Here is a 15,913-nt window from a genome sequence, read left to right as displayed (position 1 = left end):
TACCTGAGGAACCGCCTGCTCCCAAGGGTTGCTGTCCATTTGATGAGGTCATCTGAGGGGGCTCTGCTCCGGGTGCCGACAATGAGGGAGGCTCAGTTGTCGTGCACGCAGGACAGGGCCTTCTTTGTTGCTGCCCCCAGACTCTGGAATGCTCTCCATTGGCTATTCGTTCCTTGGTCTCCATCACAGTTTTTAGGAAGCGTGTTAAATCTTGGCTTTTTACCCAGGCTTTTATATGATTGTCTCTACTGCTGCTGCTTTGTATTTTGTACAGTTTTTATGCTTGTATTTTAAATCTTTTCAGTCAGATTTGTTTTATATTTTAGCTTAATATTTTAACTGTGTCATTTTTATAGTCTTGTTTTTAATTTTTGTGTAAACTGCCTTGGGATTTTTTAAAATGAAAGATGGTATAAAAATTTAACTATCAATCAATCAATCTATCTATCTATCTATATATTTATCCTCCCATCAAAAATACATTTTAAGGACTTGTCCAGATGGCAGCAATTTCTCCACATCTGTTTGTGTACTGAAAATGTGACAAGAGGAACCACAAGAAACTATATTCTTCTCCAATATGAGTCAGCTACAAGGGTCCTACTCTCTGGAGTCTGGACCATCACTAAGAGGGATTCAGATGACAGGTACCAGAAGCAGGGCCTTCTCCATGGTAACACCACAGTTAAAGAATTCCCTCCCTAAAAAGATTAGACAGCCCCCCCACTTCACCACCTTTACAGAGCTGGTGAAGGACTTCCTATTCTAGAAGGCTTTTAATTCATCTGTGTAAAACAGTCTTTATCTTCTGTTCTCTTTCCCAGACTGCTTCTATCCACTTTTAATTTGTTCATTTCAAAATGTTTTTATCCTTTTACACATATTATAAGCCAACAGGGTATACATTAATAAATAAAAATAAACAAACAAAACTGCTAATGGTAGGTGTGTAACAAACATAGGGTTGTCTCTTTTATATGGGCAGAGTCTCTGGTTTCAAATAATATTATTGAAGAATAAGAACTTTATTTATATAGCCAACCCATAACAAATGTTCCTTGGGCAGCTCACAAAACCAAAAGAACATACAATTAAAAAACATGCAAATTAAAACAGAACACTAACACATCAAATCTTCAAAACTATGAACTTTAAAACTCTAAAACACTTTTCAAATGTTGCCTGAAATACAGAAAACGAAGCTTTTCTCATCACTTATCTCTGTGCTGGATAAAGCTTCACCTGCTACATTTCTCCATGTCTGCTCACAGAACCGGCAGCGGCGAAAGTTCACATGTAACCACATAATCTTAAACATATTTACTCGTTAAGTCTCACAGAATCCAATGGGACTTACACCCTAGTAAATGTGTTTAGGATGACAGATCCAGTTTCTTCAGAATACTGTTACAGACACAAGAGAACGAGAAGCAAGCAGGGGGAAACTTATTTTAAAAAACCACAAACAGCACCCAGACTAAGTTAATGGAATAAAAAACAGCCATGCAAGTCCCACTGAAATAAGTCGGACTTAAGTTAGCCATGGCCAACTAATCTCCTTGATTTCTAGTCAGCATAATTTCCATTATTTTTATCGGGGGCAGGCCTACACGCAAAACTGCTGAAATATGAGAGCGGATACAAGCTTGTCAAGAATGCTCTCTTCTGTTCCGCTGAAGGGTGCTGGTGGCGTGTGGCATGTTTTGCAGCTTAACCATTTATCATATTTATATACTGCCTGTTATGTGTCTATCTCTTCGTGGTGTAAGTAAAGTGTGCCGACTCCTGGCGCCCACAGAGCCCTGTGGTTTTCTTTGGTAAAATACAGGAGGGGTTTACCATTGCCTCCTCCCGCGCAATATATTGCTGCCGCCCGATAGCAGCAGGGATTCGAACTAGCAACCTTCTGCTTGCTTGCTTGTTTAGTCACTGTGCCACTTAAGGTGACACCTAGGTGGTGTGTCTGTGTGTCTGTGTGTGTGTGTATATATGTGTGTGTGTTTACAAACACACAAAAAAAAACCAAAACACTTTCAAAGAATAAAAAGTCAAAGTAATCTCATATGAATAAAATAAAAAAAAGCAGTTTCACATTAATTTCAGTTAAAAGCCTGAGAAAACAGGCGAGGGTCTTCTAAAAGCAAAGCCTCAGCCAACCTAATGCAGCCTTGGCTTTCAAAGAAGCACCCAGCAGCAACCCTCATTCAAACGAAAGCTTGCATTACAAACCCCAACTTCTGAGCCTTGACCACACATTAAGCATTGCACAGGGCGGGGAGCTCTTTGACTCTTCCCTGGCTTTCTAGTCAGTCAGTCAATGCCCCTTACGTGCGCGCGCATCCCAACTGCGGGCACCCTCCCTCAGCACTCTGGCCCCGGTGGGATTCGCCTGCCCCTGCAGCGGGCAAGGAAGCGCCTCAGTCTCGCTAGGCCTGTATGGACGTTGCTAAGGAGCCTTGGCAACCGCTCAGGGTGCGCCTTCACCTCCGCGTCCGTCTCTTCCGGGTTCCCTCCCAGCCCTGCCCCCTGCACTTAAGTTCCGCCTTGGCATAAAAGCCATCGATCTCGCTATCAAATATGTATCTATATTAGCGCTTCCTTGGCAGGGAAAGCCGCTTCGCAGGCAGGCGTTGTTTCTAGTGGGGGAGCTGCTGGGAGCGGCCTCAGATTTGAAGAAGCGAGAAGGAAGGGGAGGAGTCCGCGCGGGCTTTCCAGCGCAGCCCTGCGAAACGTATGTTGGTCTCCCTTGTGCAGAGCAATATAGGGGGTGGGTGCGAGGGATAGTCGGCCCGTCTCCCCTTCCTGGGGTTCAGCAGCAGGAGAGAAGAGGGTGCAGCAGCTGCAGGCCCCTTCCTCGTTCCTTTGCTTCTCGCGGTGCACAGTTTACCGAGTCCAATGGGAGTTTTCCTGCCAAAGAAACGTGCCAAAGGCTGCAACCTTGAAATGGCCTTACTAGAGTAAACCTAGCTGTTGTTCAGTTTTCCATTTCGTGGTGCGTGTGTGCCTGCAGACGTTGCCAAAAATCGCTATAAGCATTTGCCCCCTGAGATGGTAAGGTAAATTGTGCCGACTCCTGGCACCCCTGTGGTTGTCTTTGGTAGAATACAGGAGGGGTTTACCATTGCCTCCTCCCATGCAGTATGAGTTGATGCCTTTCAGCATCTTCCTATATTGCTGCTGCCCGATATAGTACCAGCGGGGATTCAAACCGGCAACCTTCTGCTTGTTAGTCAAGAATTTCCCCACTGCACCACTTAAGGTGACTTCCTGAAATGGTACCAGTGGCCAAAATGTGTGGGCCTGGCTCATCATGGACTATATTCATATACCTGTCATTAACAGTTGGAATGGAGCTCAGTTGTACAAAAAGATGTGCCGCAATCCCACCCAGAAAGACTCTCAAGATGCTTCCTGTTTACTGCACGTTTTTTTTGTTTGTTTGTTTGTTTTGCAGGTATATAAACTAGACCCCAGTAGGGTTGCCAGCTGGCCTTCATTATGTAGGACATCCCACATTTCAGGGATGAAATGGTGGTGGTTGAAAAGTGGTATAACTTGAATATGTTCTAAATAATAGCAATGCTGGCATTAGTCGAAATTGACTCGACGGCACACTTTACCTTACCATTCTTGAACTTGGAGCCTGGGAAGAGCATCTAGGCTCCAAGTTCCCTCCCTGGCATCTCCAAGATAGGGCTGAGAGAGATTCCTGCCTGCAACCTTGGAGAAGCCACTGCCAGTCTGTGTAGACAATACTGAGCGAGATGGACCTATGGTCTGACTCAGTATATGGCAGCTTCCTATGTTGTTCCTATTCAATAGCATATAATTCAATTACATATAAGTCAATGATGCTCAGACTCTTGATTACCACTGCAGACACCTCCCACCCAGCCTCCCCTCCCCAAACTTGTGTCCCTTATTCTGGCAATGAAATGTTGGCAACCCTACCATAGGGCAGCTCAAGTCCTCCCTCAGTCACTAATGTTTCTTCTGTTGAATCTTTGAGGCTTTGTAGCTGAACACCATGCTGCTGCCTTCTAGGCATTATAGTAAAGTGAATCAGTTTGTAGGCTGGGAATGCATAACATATTACAATAATTTCCTGCTCTCTCTTTCTCACTGAGGAATCTGTGTGTTGGAAGGTTTTGTCCAAACCTGGCACACTTTTTTCGCCCACCGCCCAAGTTTTCCAGAGTAAACTGGGAAAACTCTGAGACATTCAGGGGGAGAAAGAGCTAACATAGCACATGGGAAGTGAGGTCCATTTTATGTAAACAACAAAAACAGATTTAGTGACACTGCTGAATTCCTTAGCTGAATAGAAGTATCTGTTTCAAGCTTTTTGATGTCAAGAAAGCTTTTTTAAAATCAGTTTCTTTATTTTAAGAAGTATAGCTGCATAAGACAGCACTGCTAAAGTTAACCAAGGAGGGTTGGTAAAATGAATAAGAAAATTAGAAAGCACTCCATGGGCAATGTTTACAGCAAAAACAACATAACTGTCTTAAACCTCGCTTTGGATTTTCCAAAGATAGGCTGCTCTTACCTGTAATGTTTTGGGTCTTTTGACACTTTGGATATGTATTTGATGTATTTAAATATGTATTAGATAAATAAGTAAGTGTGTTTACTATTTATTATTTACATTTTTGTCATCACATGCCCATTAAGGCATGTGGCTTATAACCTAAGAATGCAATAAATTTAAAAAATATACAATAATTTAAGCATTAAATTAAAATATTAAAGTATTACAGCTTCAAGCTATTGAGGAAGCAATTGTAGAAGATTAAAACTGCTTTTTATGTTATTAAAAATATTTACTTGAATGTAGATCTCATTGCAATCATTGAGACTTACTTCTGAGTATGTGTACAGTACATACACACAAGACTGGGCCCATAAGGTTTTAATAGGGGCGGAGCCTGGTAACTATCTCTGCCTATGGTGGTTATAGAGAATAAGCTAGCCCATGGTGATTTAGTGCAATCCTATGTATGTTTACTTGGAAGTATTTTTCATTGAGTTTCACAGAGCTTACTCCCAAGTAATAGTGCACCGAATTGCACCTTGTATTACCTCATGCATAAGCAGTGAGGAAAAGCCACTGCCATACACCGAATGCTTTTGGCACACAATGCTCTATGCCAATGCAAAGAGCTGGAGAGCTGGTCTTGTGGTAGCAAGCATGACTTGTCCCCATAGCTAAGCAGGGTCTGCCCTGGTTGCATCTGAATGGGAGACAATGTGTGAGCACTGTAAGATCTTCCTCTCAGGGGATGGAGCCACTCTGGGAAGAGCAGAAGGTTCCAAGTTCCCTCCCTGGCAGCATCTCCAAGAAAGGGCTGAGAGAAACTCCTGCCTGCAACCTTGGAGAAGCCGCTGCCAGTCTGTGAAGACAATACTGAGCTAGATAGACCAATGGTCTGACTCGGTATCTGGCAGTTTCCTATGTTCCTATGTTCCAAATGTGGATTAATAGTGATGCACCAAAAACTGAATTTTGCTTTGACGCACCCAGTCAGCCCAAGAGGATCACCAATGGCTAAGGTGGTCATGAAGCATTTTCAAAAAGATACTTATCAATTTGAAACTTGGGGAAGGTCACTTACTCTGTTTATGGAAAAAATATAAATGATTTCAGTATTAAAATCTTTAAAAGCAGTATTGATTTTTAAAAGAATTTGAAAGAGCTGTTGACTTACATTTTATCTAGTATAATTTAGATTTGTGCTGCGATTAGCAAAATTTGGTACTATATGAAAATTGTGACGCTTCTCTTTTACATGTCTAGGATATTTTTTGAGCTTAAGATGTCTCTAAACTCATCTGCAATTTTAAAAGGAGACTCCGAAAGGCATAAAGGAATAAAAAGGAATTTTGAATGTCTGAAAAATCCAGATTCACAAGACACGTCCACGGATCAGGAAACCCCACTTGAAAACTTACATCTAGCATCTCAGGCAATTCTTGAAAGAGCCCAAAAGCAAGGGAGGTCAAAGTGTCCTAAATGTAACAGTTCAAGGATGTTTTATTGCTACACTTGTTATGTCCCAGTTGAAACTGTTCCTACTAGAGAAATTCCGGTTGTGAAGGTTAGTGAAGATATATCTTGACCTTGGTCTTATTTTACTATAGTACTTTTTCTTCTCAGTAAATACCTCTGATGTATGAACGGCAAAGGGATGGGGAAGAAACATCCAATAAAAATACTTTATATAGAACCACCTACATGCATGGCACTTTACAAAATATGAAATGACAGGTCCCTGCCCAAGGAGTTTCCAACATGTTCATAATTTTTTAAAAATGGGCCTTTTCTGTACCAGCCATCAACCTCTTTTTCATGTCCTCCTGAATCCCTAGTGGTGAAAGACATGAAGCAACCACTACTGAGTGGCAAACCACATTCCTTGTCTGCAGAAGGTCCCGAGTTAAATTTCTGGTGTTTCCTGTTGTATTTATTTATTTTATTTTTATTTATTGTTGAATCTATACACCACCTTTCATTAAAAACAACCCCAAGGCGGCTTAAAAAAGTTAAAAAACATACAATAAAAATGACAAAATATTAAGCTAAAAATATAAAACAAATCTAATTTAAAAACTATAAAATACAAGCATAAAAACTATGTACCCTGTAACCTTGGAGACACGCCTCCAGTTAGAATAGATCAGATCAGTCCATCTAGCCAACTACATGGCAGTGTTCGTATTCTATTAATTCAGTTTGTGCTCTGTAAGACCACAAAGTATCTTACATGCTTAAAAATAAAAATGTACAGAGTGACTGCCACTCATTTCTATGGAACAACATAAAGAACTGCGCTTGAAAGCACCTAGAGGTGCTCTGACCCCTGAACTTCTGGGCCGTAATCCAGGGCCTTCACAGCCCCTGGATCCCCCCAAATCCTCTTTAGTCTGTCCCGGGTGGTGTGGTCACCTGGCTGAGCACGATGATGTTTAATTTGCAGGGGTGGGGCTCCAAAGGCCTTTAGGTCCAGGCTCCAAAATGACCTCTACTTATAGGGACCCTGTTTGGGGCTGGGACATCTGTGCAGTATGGGTCTGTGAGCAGTAGCACACTAAGCAACCCCTTCCAACTCTGTTCCTTGCAATAAATGGGTACTGGTGCTACCCCATCTCCCAGTTCATCACACCAACTAGTTTTTTTGGCTAGTATTTAATATTGATGGGGACACTGCTCATACACCGCATACTTCCATTGTTTTAAGCAGATTGACCTTTCAGCATTTTGCTGAGAGCAACAATGATTTTAAAGTGGATTGTAACTGATGCAGGACATATCTGTTTTCTACTTGGGTATCTATCCTGTACACAAATGCAAAATGTTAAGTAAGTTTTGTCAGCCATTTGTGTTGTGGGAGTGCCTTTCATTAAGTATGTGCTCTGCTCTTGGTTGTAGCTTCCTCTGAAGATTGACATCATTAAGCACCCCAATGAGACTGACGGCAAAAGCACAGCTGTCCATGCCAAGCTCCTAGCGCCTGATGATGTTGCTATTTACACCTATCCTTGTATGCCAGACTATGAAGAGATGAAACATGAAGTAAGAAGTTGTTTAGAAATAGTATGGTGGAAGATATTTATCCTACCTTTCATTTTCTCTCTGTCTCACTGTTGCTTCCTCTTCACATGACGCTTGTGATGTTCCATATCCCTGCAAATAATATTTTTGTTTATGAAGACTCTCTTTGTATATATGAGAGCTGGAAATAATTGGCCTGTTTGCATAGGAATCCATCTGATGGATTATTTTTATTGTAATAATGTCTACTCATATGAGTGAATTCCTGTTCTGCTGAGCCTGCTTTTTCATTCAAATCACTCTTAAAACTGAAGACATTGCCAGACCTTTGCAGGCAGCATGAAGCAACAATTCTGAGATATGACTTGGTAATATTGCAAATTTAGATTTCTAATTAGAACAGCATGAACTGCTTCATTCCTGCTTGCTTGGCTGGAGGGAAGATGGTTTGATGACCATGGATCGGGGAAAATGTTTTTTTATGGGGGAGGGGGGAATCCTAGTGGAAAGTTAGCAAAAGACTAAGATAAGGCAACAGAATGAAGATTCAAATAGCTGTGTTCTTAAAGGCAAACTTAATTTCTTTTAGTAGTGTGTTCACTATCACTCCAGATCAATCCAGTGTGGGCCAGAGGATCTATTATATCAAAGTTCTATATATCAAAGTAGTGAGTGGGGCAATAGCGTGACTCAAATTTGCTTAGTGCCACAGATTTGGGGACTACCTGACTGCCATCTTTCCTATCACACTGGGTCTGTGATTCTAATGTTGCCAAATTTTGCCTGTCTGCCTGTAGAACCTGGCAAGAGCTGATCGCTCTATCCCTGCACCAGGCTAATGCTTGTTGACACAATGTTACTTAAAGTGTCACCAAGTTCACAGATGTGTGCCTGTTTTCCTTTTTAGATTGCACTTATCTTTCCTGGGCCTAATTCAGTTTCAGTAAAGGACATTCCCTTCTCTTTGCAAAACAAATCCAAGAAGTATGTCATTTGCGATGAGGAAGAGGGCCCATTACCAGAACCAGCCCTCAAGTGTGCAAAACTCAAGGCAGGCAATGACAGCAGTTTGGATGAACACAGCCTGCACAGCAGGAGCAAATCTGCTGTGCTGAAGAAAATTGTATTTATCGACAGTACTTGGAATCAGACCAACAAAATAATCACGGATGAGCGACTCCAAGGTATGTTAATAAATGATAATGTGACATTCAGAACACCACTGGTCCTGCAGCATAAGCCAACAAAAGTGCAGTTCATCATTCCTGGATGTAGCTGTGCATAAGCAAACTGTGCAGATGGGGGAGCAGATCCACTTGGCCACATGCATAAAGATGTGTGTGTGGCCATGTGACACACACACACACACACACACATATATATACCCCCGCCTGGCTGAGCTCAGTTCCCCAGAGAAGCTTTCCTTTTCCACCCATTTCTCCATTCAGATGTAAACTTGTATCACTATACACAAGCATTTGTGTATTGTTGGCTTGGAAAGAAAAGCTGTGCCATCGAGTCGGTGTTGATTCCTGGCGACCACAGAGCCCTGTGGTTGTCTTTGGTAGAATACAGGAGGGGTTTACCATTGCCATCTCCCCCACAGTCTGAGATGATGCCTTTCAGCATTTTCATATATCGCTGCTTCCTGATATAGGTGTTTTCCCATAGTCTGGAAAACATACCAGAGGGGACTTGAACCAGCAACCTCTTGTTTCCTAAGCAAGTTACATCCCCACACCATTAGGTGGCTACAGTTGCCTTGTACACAAGCATTTTGGGGTTAGGGGGACATATTGATCCTTACCTGTAGAACAAGAAGCTGAGATCACAGAATTGCCTGACGTAAGGAAAGAGAGCTGGTCTTGTGGCAGTGAGCATAAATTGTCCATTTGCTAAGCAGGGTCTCCCTTGGTTTGCATTTGGGTGGGTTACTATACATGAGCGCTGTAAAAAATTTCCCTTAGGTGATGTGGCTGTAGCTCAGTGAAAGAGCATCTGCATAATTGTCCCTGGTTTACTCCCTGTCATCTCCAGAGTGGGCTAGGTGAGACTTCTGCCTGAAACTTTGGAGAAACACTGCCAGTCAGTATAGATCAGGGTTTCTTAACCTTGGGCCCCCAGATGTTGTTGGACAACTCCCATCATCCTCAGACATGGCCTTTGTGGCTGAGGATGAAGGGAGTTGTAGTCCAACAACATCTGGGGGCCCAAGGTTAAGAAACCCTGGTGTAGACAATACACCAGGTGGACCAATGGTCTGACTCAGTATATGGCAGCTTCCTATATTCTTATATCTTTGTTGATGCTCTGTGTGAGAAGTTGGAAAGAACCTATTATGAACCTGTTATCATTAGCGGACATGAAACTTCTGTGGTTAAATACATTCATGTTCTATTTTATTTTCTCCCCGTGCAGGATTACTGCAAATTGAACTTAAATCCCGGAAAACTTGCTTTTGGCGTCATCAGAAGGGAAAGCCAGATACATACCTGTCTACCATTGAAGCCATTTATTATTTTTTAGTAGAATATCACAAGGAACTCTTAAAAGAGAAATATGAAGGACAGTATGACAATCTGCTTTTCTTCTTCTCATTTATGTACAAACTGATAAGAAATGCCAAGTGTTCTGCAGGAAAAGAATAAGGCAAGACATTCCTCGTTTGTCAATTTAAAAAAACACCCAAATATTCATTATGATCTACTGGATTTGGTTTTCTAAACTGCTAATTCTTTATGGGAATTGTATAGTACAGTTTGCTAGAACACTGTTCAAAATGCTAAAAGCTCCTGTCCCCTAAACTCAGTCCTAAATCCAAAGCAATGGTGTATAACTTCAGGCCGGTCTCCAATGCATTTCTATGGGAGAGATTGCCTGAAGTCAAGATTGCAAGACTGAGCCCGTTTTCACTGTAAATAGAAATTTTTTGGGATTGTAATGAGCAGCAAAGATGCCAACATGGAGTCTATTTTCTTAAATATAGTAAAATTTAGTTCTGCTGTTTTCACTGTATAGGAATGTATTCTTGGCCATCAAGCATGAGTTCATGCTGGTAATGTCACTGCTTACTAAAAATGATTGGAACAATATTTCAGGAGATGCATAAAAATATCCAGGCTAATGTTTTCAGGAGGATGCCGATGGTAAACATGTTTGGGTCTAAGTTAAGCTGTAAAATTGTTTCAGTAATATTATAATAGCAGTGTTATTGTAGTGACTGCTTACGTGCTGTTTTCAGGCTGACAGCTCTGGTGCTGCCAAATGAAGGTTTCCTGCTGAATTATGGGGTAATGGTATTGCTTTCCCAAGAGAAATGTACCCTTACTGAGAAAGTTAAAGTTTCCTTCCAATTGACTGCAAAAGATTCAGCAGTCTGTGAATCATATACCTGTTCCTTTTACCCGAGACTTGTACCCAGGTGGCAAATAAACAGAACTAGAGACTGTGCATGGGCCGTGGAGCCCACATTGGATAACTAGTTGAACGATGGACACAGAAAAAATTGTGCCCTGCAGTAATCCTTTTTTAAATATTCCCCCACTCCTGACCTTTTGTCCTCTAAATGCTCTAAAACAGAAAAGCTCTTTGTTACATAATCTTCCTTCTATTTCCAGCTCACATATATTGAGTACACCAACCACTATATCATGGTTTTTCCTATCAGTCTAATAATGAACATCTCTTTGAAGAAGAGGTGCCAAATTAACCAGTTACGAGCTGTATGTCCTCCCCCCACCACTCCGCTTGGCATAATTAATGTATTGCTAGTACCTCCTGTGATTGTAGGGAAAGACACTCAAGTCCTGATCTTGTAAACAGCTAGCTTCTGCTGCTGGTAGTACCGATCAGGATTATTAAATGCTACAGTAGCATTTTCACAATGTGGTGGACTTTAAAAAAGAAAAGCCCAACAATTCTGGAAGCAGTTTTAGTGTGTGTTCTCCGTTTTGAGAGAAGTACTGAATTAGAAGTTGTGCCCTCTAGATGAATAGATTATTTCCAGCTCATTGACTCCTCTTCTGAAGGCTTAAAGTAAGGCAGGGAAGCCACAGTTACGGACATTGGAGAAAGAAGCAGCACTGTTGAATGATAAATGAATGAATGTTCCATGATTAACGGTTGCACTCTTGGAGAAAGCTTGTTTAGACTCATTGTGTACAACAGCTTTGATTTTTGTCTGTTAACAAGCTAAAATAAAATAACTGGTATCTTAAAATACTCACCTTTTGGATGTAGTCTGCTTCAAGAAAGTCTCTAAATTATAAATCTGACGTCTCTTTCAGAATTTGGTATAATCCTACCATGTATTATACATTTGAGACTGTCACCCAGTTCAGACATAGCACGGAATGGTGGGTCCAATGGACCCGCAGTTCTGCCCCTCCCCTCTCCCCCGCTCTCCTGCCCGCGTTCAGACGACAGGGAGAGCTGCCTCTCTGCAGTCAGCGAGACTGCAGAGAGGAGGGGGAGCTGGCGTTGCAGGCTTCCTTCTTGATAGAAAGACAGTCTCCACAGCCAGTTAGGCTGGAATGAGGGAGGAGCTTCCTCTCTCAACTCCAGCTCCATGGGTCCCTAACTGCAGTGCCAGCATTTGTATGTAACGCTGGCACCACAAAACTGGAGCTAAGGGTGACGAAACTCCACTCTGTCTGAAGGTTCAGAGTAGAGTTTGGCAAGGGAAACCACAGGTCCCTTTTTGCCCTTAATTCTGTTTTTCCAAGTCTGGACGACTGGCTTCGGAAACCAGAAGTGAAGGGACCTCTGGTTTCCTATGTTGCCTGAACTCTGCCACTATGTTGAACGGCTATGGATTCTGTTCCCAGTTATTGCTGTGATGTTCAAAGAATAGATGCTATTCTGCTACAAGAGTCAGTTTTTCCCCCTCGGTACAGGGAGGTCGTCCTCTTAATACTGAGTTATCAGCCACCTCATGCTCCAAGACAGGGCCGATTAAAGTTGAGCAGGCTAGTTCCCGTAGTTAGATAGATGTCAGTCAAGACCCAGTTCCGGTCCTATCTTGCTCCAGACTGGCAGTACTTGGAAAGAGCTCTTGCTCTAATCATCCTCTTTGGTCTTTTTTTCAGGCTAGTTCTACTCTTTCTCCTTTTTCCTATTCTCTGTGTGCAAGGGTGGGAAGGGAGTCGCCATCTTTTATGTAAAAAACAAACTTCAATTTCACTCATTAATTCCTGCTTTGCTGCCCCCGAACATGGAGGTTTCCCAAGTAGGGGACGTGAGCTTCTATTGCAGCAGTGTTTGGTGAATAAGCCCTGCTGCTTCAAGAATTGTTGAAGCATGTGTTGTTATTTGAGCATAGTGGGTAAGACATGGCCTACTGGATGGGATCAAATGTTTGTCTTCAGCATTTTATTCCCAATAGGGACTAGTCTAGCAATTCTTGGGATCTAACAAACTGGGCACTGAGGGCATCAGCCCCCTCTTCTCTGCCTTCAGCAGCTGGTAGAGGGACACTGTACATGGAAGTTGTATATGCACTGTGCATACATACTGGGGCAAAAAACCCAAACCCAACTTCACATATACACTGATGGGGTATGAGCTGTCAGTGACCAACTAGGAGAGAGATCTTGGGGTCATGGTGGACATAATGCCCTTCTTTAAATCAGCCACATTTGGAGTAATGTAATTCTAGTAACCGTATATTTAGAAGGCCATTGTAGACTGGAAAAGGTGCAGAAGAGATGATAAGCGGCCTGAAGCACCTTCTTTATGAGGCAAGGCTACAGCATCTGGGGCATTTTAGTTTGGAAAAGGGGTGACTATGGGGAGATGTGATACAATTATGCATGGAGTAGAGAGAGTGAGATTTTTCTCTCTCATAACACCAGAACTGGGGGTCATCCCATGAAACTGAAGGCTAGGAAATTTAGAGCCAACAAAAGGAAGTACTTTTTCACACAGCACATAATTAATAGATGGCATATCCCCTGCTAACTGAGCAAAGAGGCAACTTTTTTAAAATGGTGATTCTCTTTATTGAGCAAGGGCAAAGCAAATGGCCCTCTCCATCCCCAGCACAGCATCCCTCCAGTGGTTGTTGCTGATGTCTTTCTTATGTTTCTTTTTAGATTGTGAGCCCTTTGGGGACAGGGAGCCATTTAATTCATGTATTAATTCATTTCTGTATAAACTGCTTTGGGAGCTTTGGTTGAAAAGTGGTATATAAGTATTCATTGTATTGCATTCTCTGCCATGGGATGTGATGATGGCTACTAGCTTGTATGGCTTTAAAAGGGGCTTCGACAAGTTCATGGAGGACAGGTCTATCAACGGCTACTAGTCTGGTGGCTATAGGCCACCTTCAGCCTCACAGGCAAGGTGCCTCTAAATATTAGTTGCAGGGGAGCAACAGCAAGAGAGAGGGCATGCCCTCAACTCTTGCCTGAGGGCTTCTCAGAGCCATCTGATGGGCCACTATGTGAAACAGAATGCGGAACTAGATAGGCTTCGGGCCTGATCCAACAGGGCTGTTCTTTTGTTCCATTTAGAGATTGCTGCCTAATAGCACTTGGTAGACCTTTAGACCTTTCCTCCCAAGACACTTCTAATCCCTTTGCATCAAGGTTAGTGCCCAGCGTCATTGTAGCCTGTGCTGGTGAATGCCATAAGTTAATTATACATGGTGTTAAAGTTTTGTATGTCCCGTAGCTACTGCTACATTTGAGTGACCCTGATCTCAAGCGTTATGAGAGAGGAAGAAGAAAGAAGTAAAGATGGTTTGCTTATTTCTCATTTGGAATATATAACCCACTGTGCACAAAATTGGTCTTTGAGTTTTATTGGCACGAACAATTGACTGGGGTTATTCTGCCCTGGACAGCTCTGCCAATTTCAGCATGTAAACCATGGCTGCAGTCCAGCACGTATTGAAGTACCTCTTAAGTTGCATTGGATTTTGGCTTGCATTGCTAGCCTAGAACTGCTAATGTTATACACAGCTACATGTGTAATGTTTTTACAGCAAGAAATATCTTTAGCAGCCATCTCTCTAATAAATGGCAAGAGCAAATGCCTTTACTGTCCATAGTTTTTTTTATTGCTGTCAGGAAAAGGGCATCGCGGCTTTGCACAATGATTAATACTATTTCCTGTATATGGATTTTGATCATCTTTCTGACATTTTCAGCAGTGTGTGTGTTTAAAAAACAAAGATCTCTGAACTTTTTAAAAAGGGAAGCCCAAAACAGCTTTTTAAAAGATCACTGGCTTATAATTGAGAAGGAAAAGCTTCCACCCACTGGAAACGCACACAAAAGCAGCCCCCTGACGTGACCTAATATATTACAATAGTCAAACAGAAGAAGAAAAATGTATTTTTTTTTCTTTTCCCCCAAATAGCATTTCTTTGAAATCTTGTTTTGTTTTTCAATTTAAAAGTAGAGTTGGACAAATGCTTAAATAAACTGAGCTTCTGGTTACTTTTAGAAATAATGTTAGTTTATCTCCCCCCTGCCCCCAACTACAAATAGAATCTAAAGGTCAGTGTTTCCATGCATGGGCATGAGGACTCTACCCACTCTCCCTTCCAGCTGTAGCCTCTTGCAGTGTAACCAGAGGGTCTCCTTAACTTGGGGGATGGAGCCACAACTCAATGGTACGGCACATGCTCTGCATGCAGGACAACGCATAGGATACTGTCTTAAACAATACAGAGTCAGACCACCAGTCCATCTCTAGCTCTGTATAGCTTATTATTGTCTGCATTGACTGGCAGAAGCTCTCCAGTTGCTCAGACAGGATCTTTCTGATCCTTATCTGAAGATGCTAGAGACTGAACCCGGGACCTTCTGCATACAAAGCAGGTACTCTATTGCAGAACTACAGCCTACCCCTTAAAGTCTCGGGTTCAATCCTTGGTATCTCCAGGTAGGACTGAGAAGACCGTGGAGAGCTACTGCCAATAAGTGCAGACAATACTGAGCTAGAGGACTAATGTATGAGGCATTGCTTGGACCAATGTATAATACGGCTTCCTTTGTTAGGAGGGGTAGTAGCTCTGAGATAGTGCACATGCTTTGTCTGCAGAAAGTCCCGGGTTCAATCCTCGTTATCTCCAGGCCACTATATGGGAGAGCCACTGCCAGTCAATGCAGATGAAATTAGACATGGCCTGACTTTGTATAAGGCAGCTTCATGTCTTCAACTTCAGGAGCTGCGAGATTAAAAGAGCAAGTGATTGGAGGAGAGCAGCAGAAGGGACTAGAGAAGGCTTGGCTTTCAGTCCAAGGGCAGGCCAACCACAAGATGTCAGTTTCATTGTACCTAGAATTAGTGTACCAGGAGAACTTATGGGAGCATTCTTCTGACGAAGGACATCCTCAGAGGTGGTAGGGTGGG

At 42.4% G+C, this 15,913-nt stretch overlaps 2 protein-coding genes across 8 annotated transcripts in view; one reads left to right on the top strand and one right to left on the bottom strand.

Annotated features, from left to right (window-relative positions):
- Positions 1–2,478, bottom strand: part of FAM227B (family with sequence similarity 227 member B) — a 122,235-nt gene extending 119,757 nt beyond the window's left edge. The window contains exon 1 of one of the 7 annotated variants that reach the window (XM_053273048.1): positions 2,230–2,478. In XM_053273048.1, coding sequence (XP_053129023.1) covers positions 2,230–2,256 — 27 coding nt within the window. In that variant the 5' untranslated portion in view covers positions 2,257–2,478. Of the gene's footprint in view, positions 1–3; positions 1,208–2,157 lie in introns of those variants that run through there. The other 6 variants (XM_053273049.1, XM_053273054.1, XM_053273052.1 and 3 more) reach the window with 6 other exon arrangements.
- Positions 2,479–2,741: 263 nt separating this feature from the next.
- DTWD1 (DTW domain containing 1) lies at positions 2,742–14,994 on the top strand. Its single transcript, XM_053273058.1, has 5 exons — positions 2,742–3,051; positions 5,798–6,098; positions 7,430–7,573; positions 8,460–8,736; positions 9,971–14,994. Exons 2-5 carry the CDS (start codon positions 5,817–5,819, stop codon positions 10,198–10,200), a joined length of 933 nt encoding a protein of 310 aa, XP_053129033.1. The 5' UTR covers positions 2,742–3,051; positions 5,798–5,816; the 3' UTR covers positions 10,201–14,994.
- The last annotated feature ends 919 nt before the right edge of the window (positions 14,995–15,913 follow it).

The sequence above is a fragment of the Hemicordylus capensis genome, chromosome 10 (genome assembly GCF_027244095.1).
Source record: "Hemicordylus capensis ecotype Gifberg chromosome 10, rHemCap1.1.pri, whole genome shotgun sequence".
In the NCBI taxonomy this organism is placed as follows: Eukaryota; Metazoa; Chordata; class Lepidosauria; order Squamata; family Cordylidae; genus Hemicordylus; species Hemicordylus capensis.
Note: the sequence above shows the minus strand (reverse complement) of the source record. Positions and strands in the feature narration are given on the sequence as shown.

Coding starts and splice junctions, on each gene's coding strand:
- DTWD1 (XM_053273058.1), top strand. CDS start 5,817: ATGTCTCTAAACTCATCTGCAATTTTAAAAGGAGACTCCGAAAGGCAT. Junction 7,574..8,459: donor ATGAAGAGATGAAACATGAA/GTAAGAAGTTGT, acceptor TTTCCTTTTTAG/ATTGCACTTATCTTTCCTGG. Junction 8,737..9,970: donor CACGGATGAGCGACTCCAAG/GTATGTTAATAA, acceptor CTCCCCGTGCAG/GATTACTGCAAATTGAACTT.